Here is a 14843-nt window from a genome sequence, read left to right on the forward strand (position 1 = left end):
CAAGCAGATTTTGACATCAAATTTTGGGGTAAAAATGTGCGTCTTATACACCGAAAAATACGGTAATTTGCATTAAATTTCATACTCATTGGCAGGATGGTAAATAAACTAGAGAAGAGGGGATACGTAGAAAGCAAATGTCACAATTCTCACACTAGGGGAAATTGTTTTAATATCACCTTATAAAATTTGGAATTTAAAACTTATGTTATCATTTGGATTATTAGCTGTTTTTATGCCTAGTATTTTCATATACCATGTTAAGAAAGTAGTTTAATTAAGTTTTTAATGTAACTCACTAAAACCTTGTGTCATGAGCAGTAAAAGATGTCTGTAGCAAAAGTGTTAAATTTAGGACAAAATGCAACAGTGATTTAGTGGCATTGTAAGGTTGCAACAATTTCAAATATTTATTGCTTTGTCAGCCATCATTTTATAACAGTATGATTGAGTTATTGAATCATATTCTTTATTTCAACTATCAAGTTAAGAGTGAAGTCACAGGTTACAATTATATATGTCAACCTTTTATTTGGTTGAATTTCTCATTTTATAATAGGAATTGGCAGAATTTTAACATTACAAATGTCTCTTTCTTTTTATGCTCATGTATTTGCAGCTCTCCAATAAGTGAAAATATCTCAAATTGTTTAACCCTATAAGCATGACTCACTTTTCGAACTTCTTTCTGCACATGTTACTGAGTTACGTTAAAAATTTAATTAAATAACTTTACTAACCATGTACGTCAATGAAATTAACATTATAATGTATGTTACAATTTGAAGGTTTATATTATCTAAGTTTAAATTTCAATCTTTTTGTCACATGACCTACAAGCTATGAAAAATCTCAACTTTTGCAGTCTCTATCTTCAGATAACTCCTCTCCTGTAGATGTATCTCTAAACAATAAGTATGTTTATTTGCCCTACTGACATATAAGTTTCAAAGTTCTTTGGCTGAATTCAGTAGAAACAAGTAATAAATTTTGCCAACCTTTGGTGGGTGCCACACCCACCTCATACACTTAACCTAGAGATTTACAAATCACATGTACATACATGTTTATAATCATTAGAAGGAGTTCATTTTACACTATAATCCACAAATGGTTATTTTAAAATTGGTGTGCAGCTGTCATCATTGGGTAGATGTAACTGCCTATAGTATTGTTGGCTGCTTGATCCACAGTAACACTTATGGTTGTTTCTTACCTAAATATGTTATAAGTAGAGAGACACTTAAATTGTATTTAGGTCTTACTTTTATATTTTAGTTAATTATGTAATATTTGTGTTTTAAAATTCATATTTGAAAAGTTTAATGATTTTTTTATATTATTCTAAGCTTCACCTCACTCAACAAGTCTTTCCTAATGAGGAGAGTGCAAAATATTTTGCTGGAGACTAAACTGTCTCTGCTGATGATAATGTTATATTGCTCAGGCACCTGTTGATGTCTGTCAACATAACTAATCAAACATATAGAACAGGAAAGGAAAATAAACTATAAGACAAAAGGTAAAGACTTGTTATTATGATCCAAAGAAGATATTTTAAGATTATTCAACAAAGAGATAAAAGGTATGTATATATATCCATTTCTTAATTTTTAAACATTTTATTGCACTGTATTTTGATAATAATAGCCAGAGTTAGTGATATGATAGAGAGAATAGAAAATAAAATATAAACATTTACTTTAAAATAAGTTGGATATTCATTTATGTAGTTCTAGAGGTTATGCAAATGAAATGAGAAATTGTAATATAAAAATATTATTTTTTATACTTAACATGAAAAGTCACCTTGCAGATGAATTGTTCAGAGTCCAAGTGCAAATAATTTCATTAAATAATGCACTTTTAAGAAAAATGGTAGAAAATTCAAAATAAAATATTCTACTTGGTCTAAAACTACATACTTTTAGTTTCATTTTTGGAAAGAAACTTCACAAGAGTTACATAATCTACCTACTGTGGATGTAGATCATTTTGATAATGTTAAGGCTCTTCTATTAATAAAGAGTAATTTATTCACAGGTAGAGCTAGACAGTTAGGGATATTTGCAAATTGATTACTTAATGGTTCCATTAACCCTTTTGCAAAGGTTTCCTGCAATTTGCAGGAGAGCTGACTGAGGAAGGATACTTGTGAATATAGGAACTCTGAGATTTCTTAACATATCCTCACAAAAACTGGGAATATTTTGTTAAAGGTTATACATATCTTGTACATAAAGAATGACATTATTTAATTAAGTCTTTCTACTAAAAATATTGTTACATCTGTGTTTGTTTGTTAATTTTCCGTAAAAATTATTTCTGAAGAACTTCAGCGATACAAGTCCTTTCTTAGATAAAACTAGTTTATTCTTTCTCAATACAACTTTGCAATACACTTAATTTCCACAGTCACTTTAACTTAAACACAAGCTAGAATTCACAACGATTCACACACTTTACTTATGGCTTGGCTCGATTATCTGTCTCTATATCTCTCTGTCTGCAATTCCAGTCCCGATTCATTGTCTGGCACACTTATATACAAGAATAGAGGGCGCGTAGAGAAGACTAGAGTTGCCACGAACAGACATGATTCTTCTAGAATCTCCAGCGTGCATGCTTCCAGCGTCGTGTGACTTCCACTGTCGTAACAATATGTTATCTGTTTATTGTAGCTATTTGCACTCTGACTTTGAATAGTTTGAGTGCAAGATGATTTTCGTTTTAAGTATAAAAATACTTTTCTTCATCTTACAGTATTCAAGTTCTATTTGCATGATTTCTAGAACTTCCTAAATGAACATTAAAAGTTTTTTAGGTATTTAAGGTTTATAGCATAAAATGAGCTCTTTGTAATGATTATAGACTTGTGTTAAATAAGTACATGTCACTTGTAAATCTCAAGGCTTTGTATAGAAGGTGGGTGTGGCACCTTTCAGGGGTTGCAAAAATTTATATCAAGTTTCAACTGAACTCAGCCAAAGAACTTTGGAACATATGTGTCAATAGGGCAAGTAAATGTACTTATTGTCTAGACTTACGTCTACAATACAGGGGTTATCTTATTCAAGACAGAGTAAGAAACTTGAGATTTTTCATATCTCGTGGGTCATATAACAACAAAACTAAAGTATTTTTTAAAGGTTTCTTTTGAAACAAGGGAATGAAAACTTGGAATTATAACATACACAATAATGTTAATTTCATTGACATACATTGATAGTAAAGTTGTTTAATTAATTTTTGAATGTAACTCTGTGACTTATGTAGAAAGGGATTTAAAGGGGTACCTGCTGTATAAGGATTAACTGATTACATTCAATTACTTGTTTAGTACAGTTTCCTCAAACCATTGTACCTACAAGCACACACACACACACTTTCCATCTATTCAGCAGTTCCAAAAAGCAAAATAAAGGGTTGATGGAAAATGATGCCAGCCAGTTGCCATCCCACTAGTCAGCAGTTCCAAGTTGGTGATGGTGGAAGATAGCCTTGGTAGTTTTACCATAACAAAGCCAGGTTAAGAAAGTTTGGTGGCAATATTTCCATTACTTGGACAGTTGAAATAATGTAAAATAGTAATACTTAGAAACTGTAATTTAGATTAGTTGATTATTTTTGTGACATCAATTTAATCAGAATTTTGATTGACTGTTGGAATAATTGAGTACAGTTAAAATCAGAAACACTAATTTTGATTATTTTAATCATAATGTTGATTAATTGATTAGTGTATACGAAACTAGTTGATAAAAATCACTGCTTATTGGTAGTCAATTATATTGATTACATTGTTAAGCTTTATTCACAGAAACTTGCATTTAAGTACTAAAATAGAAATACAGAAGGGGATTTCCAAATTGAGAGTTGGCTACTATTAACCATAGTATAAACTAATGAATTAAATTTAAATACAGCCCAGTATTAGTTAGTAGCAAGATTCCAATGTTTATTTTAGATTATTTCTTGTTGACATTTGCACTAAATTATATATTGCACTGCAGATTAAATTGTGTACTGTCATGAAAGTAATTTTTTATATTTTATTCAGGATGTTAAAATTTTAATGTATAAACTGTCTTTAGTAATAATAATAACTTACTAAATTTAATGTTTCAAATAATACATACATACATACATACATATATAGACACAAACACAGTTTTATTTTTCTTAACACACAATTTCTTTGTCCCCTTGTGTGACAGCAGTAAATCTATGAACTTACAATGCTAAAATCAGTGGTTTGATTCCCTGCATTAGACACAGCATATAGTCCATGTGGCTTTGCTTCAAAACAAAACAGTTTCTTTATGTACATGTGCAGTACCTTATTTCAGTTTTTTCTTGTTTAGTGTACTTCAGTATTAAGTCTTTAATACTTGTAGATGTTAATTTTCTCAGCCTGTTTGGACTCTCTGCTGGATCCTCAATTGTGAATACAGAAAAGCTGACACTTTTAAGTCAGACATGATTAACAAAAACTACAAACCATAAAACTCTTAGGTTTCAAAACATTCTACCAAGCTTATATTTATTGACATATTTAGTAAATATTCTTTTTGGTATTTTCAGATAGCATTGAATTCCCCTATAAGAGAAATGATAGGTTTGCGGAATAACAGGAGGTTCATCAAAATGGACATGTGATCAAACAAAAAAAACACACTAAGATATCATAAACATAGATGAGATATTTCTCCTATTGCATCTCTTTCAGTGTAAGCTCAATTATCCTCTCAAATGTGGTGGTTACGTTACACAGGCCAGATGATATGATGCTTAATTCATACAGACAGGAGTTGGTATGTTTACCCAACTAAAATCAAAATAAAACCAGAACTGCTAGATATATATTCCTTCTTGCTAACAATCACTATTGGAGACCACCAAGTATTCTCTCTGAAGGTTGTATGATCCTCATCTTTAACATCTACTGTATCTCATCCTTACTGTACCAGGAAAGCTTACCTGGAAATTGTTTAATCTGGTGTACATCAACTGTATCTATGTGGTGTTGGGTCATTCTGAACTCACTTGGTTAGCTTGTTCCACAAAAACATTAGAATATTCAAACATCAAATCATTGAGTTGTTGTTGCACTGTTGGGTCAACATCTTTTTCACAACCCTCAACCAATAATCTCTGATAAGTTGGCAGTTGTGCTTGTTCTCAACCTTGGGCAATGGATACAAGTGTAATGTTATCATTAGCTTCAGTTACTTTCACTTAACATACTGTTCTAATGAATGGAAAACTGGATAACCAATCACCCATAATTACAAAACAGTACTGGAATTTCATCCCTCATCAGATATCTGCTCAAGCTAATGTTTTTTGTCATTTGTACAGGAAATAGATTATTTCATACATGGGTTCTATCATTTTATAACATTTACTGATGCACTAGACTTCTACAGTAAACCACAGAACACCATTCGCACAGTCCACTGTTTCTGAGTCCAGTCTGGCAGGCATCAGATAGCTCTCCCACAGACCATCAGTTTTCTAGTTGTACAGACTAAACTGACTGATGAATATATATTACAGAGCCTATCTGAAGGATGCCAATGCTACACCAGAGGTCAGCAATAACTGCATTTGTTCTTTGAGTGGTGCTACGTAGACCTAGTTAGAGATTTTCCTCTCCATTCATATCTAATTTATTGCTATTTATTGTTGGAAGACTTAATATACTATGTTATGTACCAGTGTTCTAACTGCTCCTGTGTTTGCCAAGAACTCACTATTGTACCTTTATAGGCACATACCAAGCTCTCTCCTGACGTGAGGGGTTTGGCTTGACAAGCAAACCTTTCAGAACAAGCTAATTCCTGCATTCTTCAAGTTAATGGCCAGCTTGATATAGGCTCCATTAATTTTCAGAAGCTGAAGTAGTAGAAGTAACTGTTTGCAGTACACTTTCCTGAACTTGCTGAGCCATCAGTAAAAGTTGACAAACTTGCTTACCATTCTGCACAGAAAGGTATGAGATGTTCACTTTATAGTGACCCAACATTCTATACGAAAAGCAGATGTTTTGATCTCATCTTCCAGAACTACATGTGGGTAGAAGCAGTATCTGCATAGGTTGTGACATGTTAACCATGGAAGGAACGAGGTAGTCCTGCCCATTCACTGCAGCAGTGCCAAGATATATGTTTGATTAGTTAACTTTAGCATGGTTCATGCTTGGTGCAATAGAGGAACCTGGATAGGATGGCCTGCTTAAGGTGCAGCTGCTCTTACAGGTCTCTCTCTATCTCCTGCAACAATTTCATAGTTTTCACTTCATACCTTGTTGCTATAAAAACTGACTCTGTTATGGTGAGAATCTCTCTCAAGTGCTAATGGTATGTCATTGTTTCTCCAGGAAGTCCCTCTATGAAATTATTCACCAAGATGTCTTCTCAAACAGCAGAGGTCATTGCTGGGTATGCCTTCCCATGCTGATGTTGCAGATTGTCCAAGTAACCAGCTAGACCTTCAGTGATGCCCCGCTTCCAAGACAATGGATTGCTTGATTTTTCCACCAGGTTTGCACTCACTCAGATACTCCAGATACTCAATGGATTCTAGAACTGGACCATTAAAACTTGAGATCAAGCATTGTGTGTCCTGTTCTGGAAACCAGCCATTCCAAGTACTTAGCTGCTTAAACACTTCAGGAACCATTTCAGGTCTTCATTTGCTGTACTCTTGATTGTTTGGTGCATAATTTGGTTTGCTTCACTGTGGTTGTGACAAGAGCCTCTCCCCTCTAAACATTTGGCTGAGGTGTTGCCAACATTGGGAGGGGTGGGGTACAGGGCTGCAGATTGATGAATGGTTCTTGGCACCTCATCCATTGGTCTTGCTTAACTCAAGGCTTCTCTGTAATCCAATCTCTGTTGGTGAACATCCTCTAATCACTGCATATCCAGTATTTTTTTACTGTTCTCTAGTGACTTTGATCCAAGCTGAAGTGGAGTACTCTGATTGATGAAAGCATGAAAATCCTATATAGACCAACCAATCCAATCTCAGACTTGCCACTGTAATGAGTCTTGGTTGTTCTTGCTTCCTTAGCACTGAGGTCAGTCTTCAGGGAGAAGAACTTGTTTGACCCATCTGAATGCATCAGACATCAGAAGCTATCCTACCTGAGCCTTTGGGCACAATGAGAGAGAAGTCTTGGACCTTTGCAACATAAAAAAATTCTTACATAGAAGAGAGGGTTTCTTTTAGACCTCAAAACTACCATTAGTGACCAGCTTTCTCTCTTAGTTTTATTTACTTTGAAATGCCATTCCCTCAGAATAAAGGTTTTTTAAACTTAAATACACAAGAGGTTAAGTAAAGGTGATACATATGTACAAAACACAAAGACTACAATAAGATAGCCTATGGTCATGTCACCAAAATTGTCTCCTTCCTATCTACACTATGGCATTGATTGTACCAAATGACATCAAGATATTTGCTACAGAACAATTCTGTATTCTCTGATTAACTGAGCTTGTGAGAAATAGAAAGACACTGAACACAAATGCACAATTACAATAAACAACCTTTATTCAAAAAAGCACTGTGAAAATGCATTTTGCTTGCCACATCAGGCCATCACCTTTAATGGAGAGTTTGCTCTGAATTTTTTTCTCTTGAGTTGTTTCAAGCTTATTTAGTCAAGATCTTCAATGAGACTGGCTCTGTTGAAGTCTTGTTCCAAACTGAACAAGTATCATGTTTCTTACTTAATCCTTAATGTTAGACTTACTCAGAGTGACTAGCACTACTGACATGACTGATCATCCCCAGTGGAGCATAAGGGAAGTCTTAACCTCAAAAGATTATATCTTATGGAAAATACAGCTGACTTGCTTCACTAACTATGGGTGACCTTGTAACTATTTTTACCATAGAAAGTCAAAAGGTGCTATTGTAGGTGAATGACATAGAACAACAGGTAAATAGAACAAAAATCACTTAAAAGAGCTTCTAGACCAACATGTTATTTGGAAACTACACACTCTTGAACAAATAAGAGATTTAGAAAAATGTCTATATTAATACACGTAGGTAGAAAAACATGCCATTATTATATATCATCCCTTTACACTCGCATTCAGAAATAATTGTGCAAACAGATTTAGTATTATAGCATTGATTGACCTGACTCCCCTTAATTATTCAGACAAAAAAATTACTAAAGCCCTAAAATTAAAAGAATATTTGAGCTGAAGATGAAAGTTATTAGTTTCTACATTATTTCTACAAATCACCCTTACAAGCATCTAGTAAAAATAGTAAAATTTTGTTGTTATGTAGTTACTGAAATATCATTACTGTGTATTAAATTGGTGCATTTCAAGGGAAGATAGATAGTTTAACTCTTTTGCTGCATTGTGCTGTAGAATCTGTGGCATGATATTTGTTTGTTTGTATAGTTGCTTTAGCTACATATATAATTCATCCCAGGGAAATCCTCAAGTTTTTTAGTGGTTATATGTTGTGTAGATTTCACATGTATCTCCAACAAAATAATATACTTTCACACAAGTTTGGAGAATAAATCCTGGAGCTTCTACAACATTCACTGCTTTACTTTTGCAGCTGTAGATTGCTGTTTAGTCATGATAAGCTTATAAAAGAGGTTTCCCTACCTATCATTCCAGAAAAAATGAAAGCAGCTAATGTTATAGAAGCCCCAAGATTTATCCCAAACAAGTTTTGAATGCTTGAGTACCTGTAAAGTGTTTGCTGCATATATGTGTATCAAGATTAATAAGTCCCACAACTAAGAGCAATAAGCTTAAAAATGTTGTGCTATCAATTTGTGAGTGATACTGAACAACATGTTTTAGTGACTTTCAAACTATTTAGTAAAATTTACATTATGATAAAGTTAAGAAAATGTTCTTCACTGTTAAGGAGTTAAGATGAGATATAGGAAAACATGCAATATTTGAGACAGTGTGCAGCTTGCACAATATTAGGTAAAAACTTGCATAAACTCTTGTTTGAAAATTAGTTCTGTTCCATCAAACCATTATTTTAAGTATTAGGCACTGATTGTGAGTGGTAAGGAAATGTTTGTTGTTCTGGATGCTACCATCTGGTAATATTCATTGAAGTGATATCCCTGAAATTAAAATTATGCTTATATTCTTTATACCTTTCAGTTATCCTTTTGTTTTATTTATAATTTTTAATGTGATTATCATTTATTGTGCTCTTGTGACTCACTCTTAATTATGGTAGCAATTCCTTTTAAACACAGTTCCAGGCATTTTATGCAAGATATGGCAGTTGAAACAAAAAATTTATAGCATTCGAGTTTTACACAAGAAGTAATTTTAACATAGAAATCAAATTCTGGTCTTTATTTCAGAAGTTCATTATTGGGTGACTTAAAGTTTATAGTGATAAAAAAAAATCAACATTAAATGTATCAAAAATCAAATTTATCATAAGACACAGTGCTATTTCTTGTTAATACACATAGTTATATAATATTCAGCAAAGGCTTTTTATTCAGTTTGACAGTTATTTTCTTGTGTTTATTATATATGTTATTGAAATATATCTGCCTTTCAAATAACTTAGAAGTTAAAAATTTAATTATTGTATCAAAATGCCAATTATAACTATGAAACTATCTATTGAAAGTTATGTGTAGAAATAACCTGAATGTAATATTGAAGTTTTTTTTCTTCTTTTCAAATTAAGCATATATTGACACATTATGTATGTACAATATATTTATGTACAGAGAATGTTCACAACCTTTGGTAACAGTTTGTGTCTGCCATGGCCTTTGAATACACAGGTTAAAAACATTGACATTCTTAGTGCAATTCAGTTGAAGTGCATATGGTGCTTAAAATTGACCCTTTCTTGGAGGTTTACATGTTTTTCATTAGAAAACAATTAATTGTTCAAGCACAGATGTATTTAAGACTATATTATAATATATATATAGAAAATATGTATTGTTGATTTTTTTGTATTGGTGCACACTGAAGTTCATTAATATAGAGTATTACAATTTAGCCATTTTACTAGAAAATTCCAGTTTTTGCTAGCTTGTGCTTTAAAGTATATTAAAACCAAACAGTTTTGTTTTTTGTTCACCACTTTCTCATTTTGCTGGCCACATCATCTGACCTGTATTAAATATAAGGAGTAAAAGGTTGTTAAGAGTACATTGTACACTGGAATGATTTTAATTTCAGAACCTTAAAGAAGTTCATCTGGATCCTACTACTCCAGAACTTAGACATATGAAGAATCTGCTTAGTAGAGTTTCCGAAAATGTGCAAGTAGAAAGAGGCATTAGTGAGTCCCCACCACGTGAGTAAAGAATATATATTAGTAACAAATTCATTTTTGGTTGGGAGAGGACAAAACATGATCCTATGGGTTTTTAGTCAGTTCTTCATTCTTCTACTGTTAGTTCACCAGTGCTATGTTGTATGTTTGAATGTTCGATAAGAAAATAAACTATTTCCAGCATGTAACTGTTAACTGTTAAAGCCATAAACTTCACTTTCCTTCTGCAACTGAACCACCTTGACTGTGTTTTTGAATTACAAAACAATTATGCTTCTTTTGAAGTAAAGAAAATGATCAAAGGAAAGAAGGTTGAAGTAATATGTGTTGCTGCAAATAGGAAATAAAACTATAGATTTTTAAAAATGCATTAAAACACAGGTACAATAATTTGTTATAAAGTTTTGAGCAAGTACTTATCATCAGATAGTTGCAAGATTTTAAAAGATAGAATTCTCATAAAGTATAAATGATAAAATTAATGCAACAGTGAGAGAATCGCTTTAAAAACCACAAATCAGAAGCTAATACCATGGAAAACAATTAGTTGAACATATTATCAAAGTAGTTATAGTTAATAAGCAAATTTAAGGTACATTAAGCTATATGCATATATATGTATGTGTTTGTGTAACTTGTAAATCACAAATTCAAAATTATACAGGACTGTGGAAAAAAGAAGAAATTATTAAAGCATAAGGAATCCATAGATCAAAGGAAAGATATTGTAAAAGGCATATTATTTGGTTATAAGTGAAAAACAATTATAAATTTATTAATGGGTTTAAGTATAAGTATTTAGCTGGAAAGAAGTCATTTTAGGGCAGTTGTCAACAGAGATATGGATGTGTTGATTTATTTTGCTGTAATAAATTGAGCAGCTTATTGATCTCTCTCTAGGTTTATTGATGCCTAGTTGAAACATTTTGTTTTGCAAGATTTTCCATTTGTTTCTACTGGTCAGAGCTTACCATAAGATAAGGATCTTTAAGTGTTATGAAGAATGGTCAAGGCTTTTAAATGCCATACAATGGATTTAAAGGGATCAAATTGTATTAGTGTACTTGACATGTTTCTTGGTGCTTTCATCTATCATTTGGTTTGTTTCTCCAATGGACTGGTGACAAAATGAAAGAAGAAAAGCCTATGCAGAAACCTATTTCAGAGTTTTCTCCTGTTGAAGATTGTGGAAGTTTTTTCAAGATTTTGTAATGATTTAGTTTTAGAGTTGTGAGTTGTATCATTGGTAACCAGGTCACATAGGTAGTAAATTGTGAATTGGAAATGTTATGTTTACATAAGATTGGTTAAAGATTTTATTTCTTGTTTTTCATATTTATTCTTTATGTCTAGTTATAAAAGTAACCAAAATGTAAAAATAGGGATTTTTTTAGGTTTGTTAAGATTAGATTAGGTAAAATAAATAATAATAGTATTATAATAAAAATGTTTCACAAGGCACACATGGGAGCAGCTCATAGTAGCTTGTAGGTAATGTAATTTGTTATTGTAATGTGAGCTGCATGTTCCCCAAGTGATTTACAACTTATAATGGTGTGGATGGTAGTTAGACACCTACCATCCATGGTTCAAAGGACAATAAAACAATAAAATTTGATTATAGATAGATGTACACTGTTACAAACTTAGAGCTACTCAGGATGAACAGTGTAGTTTCATGTTACAATTTGAAGTCATTCTAGAAAGAAAAGGGGTAATTTAGATTTATTACAATTCTTTTTTAAAGGCAGTTAGGAGGTTTTTAGGGATTATGCAAAGTTAATTGGAGTATTTTTAATTTTAACATGAAAATCACTTTGCATGCAGACTATTCAAAACAAATACTCAATATATTCATGGACAAATCTTTATTTTATTTTATTAAACATGCTTCACTAAAAATATGATTTTTTGTTTGGGAAAGACTTATAATGTTAACTGAAAGACTGCCTAGTTTTGTGAAGATATACACTCTGTATTGAAAGTTAGAAGTATTAAATCTATAAAGACTTTAAATGAGTACAAAGAGGTCATGTGATTGGTCAAATTGACCAAGCCCTTATTGAGAGAGTTAATTTAACTTAAGTCGGGGTGTAGCAAGTGCAATAAAACTTCATAGTACATATAAATATAGCTTGAATCTTGATATTATAACATTATGTTAATTTGTATTCATAATAATGAAATGAAATAGCACAAGTATTGTTAGAAACTTTTCTTTTTTACTCAATATCAGCAGTATAACAGCATATTAACACTCTCTCACTATGGGTAGGTCAAATGGAGCATGTCCTGACCTTTTAGAGTTACATTAAAAATTTAATTAAGCTACTTAATTATTAATGTATATGAATACCATTGGTGTCAAAAATTAGTTAATAAATCAAACTGTAGTATTTTATAAGTTTTAAGTCAGTAATTTTGTAAGGAAATATTTAAAAACCTTCAATCTCCCTTAGTATGAGAATTGTGAGGTTTGTTCTCTAGATCTTCCCTCTTCTCAAATTTATTTTCCACCCTACTGAGAAGTAAAGAATCTAATGTAAGTTGCTCATTACAATGTAGATATTACTAAGGCAAAGTATAATTTTTATAGCCTTCAATCTTATTTGTTTATGGAACCATAGACTAGAAAATCGGACCCACTTGCCATGCTCATCTTGCTGATGTACTAGATATAAGGAATTATTGTGGTGATAAAGTTGAAGTTGTTTTCATCTTTAAGATTTGTATTTCTTCTTTGTTTGATGTTTACGTTCTTTTGGATGTACTGAATATTTTTTAACAACTTCTTTTGGATAGCTGTTTTTTGATATGAATGAAGATTTTATAACTTCTTTGTAGTTCATCCCCAGAGTTGATTGCAGAGTATATATTAACTGCTATTTGCATAATAGACTTGAAAGTTTCTTGTTTTTGTTGTATTGAGTGTGTAGGTTTCCAATTAACCCTTTCCAGATGGGTCATGGGTGGAAGGCCTTGTCATTGCATTTGTTGACTTCCATTCAGAGTTTTATTGAACTACTGTTTCATGAATTTATGTCAGTAAGTTTGGTATCAAATTGTATAGTATAATTCAAATTTTAGTATTATACATTATTCAATTTCTTAATTTAAAAGTAAATATTAAAAAAACACAGATAAACGTGAATTTTTGTGTGTCACGTGGTATGTTGAATGCAGCTCTGGTTCAAATTAGATGTTTGTAATATCAAAATACAAAGTCTGTTGTTTTGAACAAATTAGAAACTAAAATTACTGATATTGACAAGCTAGAATTTAAAATAAGAAGGTCTTATCTTTTCAATTTGCTAAGATATTGCTAATGTAATAAATTAAACACAATGGTGCCCCCCCATCTCTTTCCATTCTTGGAAACGCTTTCTTATATACACTTACTTCTATATATGACATGAATAACCAATCAGAAGCTCAGAATGTCCGAAAGTCCCCTTAGTGGCTTTCTCAGCCATTTTAATGGATTTGGCGCCATTTCTTTCTTTTGAACCAATATTTCAATGAGGTAGGGCGAGTCTTTAGTCTGCTCAAAATTTCATATTTTTTAGACTGAAATGCAGCTTATTTACTAAGCTTGATAAATTATAGTGGAATTCTATGATATTGATATAGTAATTTATGATTTTTTAATTATTCAACTGTATATCTAAAACCTGAAAAAAATTTTCGTTTCATATCCTCCACGTGCGAAATTTTTTAAAGGCTTAGCAAGCTACATCAAGCAGCAACTGAGTACAAAGGATGTAATTAGAAGAGATAATTGTTTGCCTAATGTTTTTATTAACTGTTCTGTGTTTTAAGTTTAAGAACTTATTTCAAAATAGCAATAATCTATACACATATATAATGTATAATAATTGATATGTGACTGTATTTAAAAAAAAATAGTGCACTAAAACACAGCAAAGACAGGTCACTTTGTAAAGGCTAAAGGTCTGTTTTATATTATTGGATATGGTAACATGAGTGCACATGCACCTCATCATTGTACTTCTATATAGTTAATGAGGCACGGCTGAAAGGACAATGTAATAAAAATAATAAATATATATAAATCTCTAATATTATGAGATTTAAGCTATTTAGTCCAAACAATTATGTTTTTGTGTTATAATGTGTAATCATTCTAGAATGAAAAAGGCATAATTTATATTTATTTCATAATTTTTTATGGTGGTTATGAGATCGGTCAAATCGACCAAACCTGTACAGAGATTCATTGTTGTAAATAAAAGATAAAATATAAAGTTTTTTCTTAAGAAACGTTTGATAACTATCTGGACATTATAAAGATTTTGCATGTGAAATTAAAAATTTTCAGATGCATTAAAGTATTTTCAATCTTAAAATGAAAATTACTTTGCATGTTGGACAGGCAACATGTGAAAAGAAAAAAGGCATAAAAAAACATTACTTAGCAAACCTTAAGACTTAAAAAATTTGATATTTTGTATATAAAAGCATTGTAATGTTTACTGATAATCTGCCAAATTTCATTAACATAT

General features: G+C 31.6%; 1 protein-coding gene across 1 annotated transcript in view; it reads left to right on the forward strand.

The window, feature by feature from the left end:
- The window catches only part of LOC106462411 (vacuolar protein sorting-associated protein 13A-like), a gene marked incomplete at its 3' end in the record, with an annotated part of 125434 nt that overhangs the window by 81513 nt on the left and 29078 nt on the right, over positions 1-14843 (forward strand). Inside the window, exon 21 of the mRNA XM_013922337.1 lies at positions 10224-10341. Within this exon, the coding sequence (XP_013777791.1) occupies positions 10224-10341 (118 nt within the window). The remainder of the gene's footprint in view (positions 1-10223; positions 10342-14843) is intronic.

This window comes from Limulus polyphemus, unplaced genomic scaffold (assembly GCF_000517525.1).
Source record: "Limulus polyphemus unplaced genomic scaffold, Limulus_polyphemus-2.1.2 Scaffold1159, whole genome shotgun sequence".
Classification (NCBI taxonomy): Eukaryota; Metazoa; Arthropoda; class Merostomata; order Xiphosura; family Limulidae; genus Limulus; species Limulus polyphemus.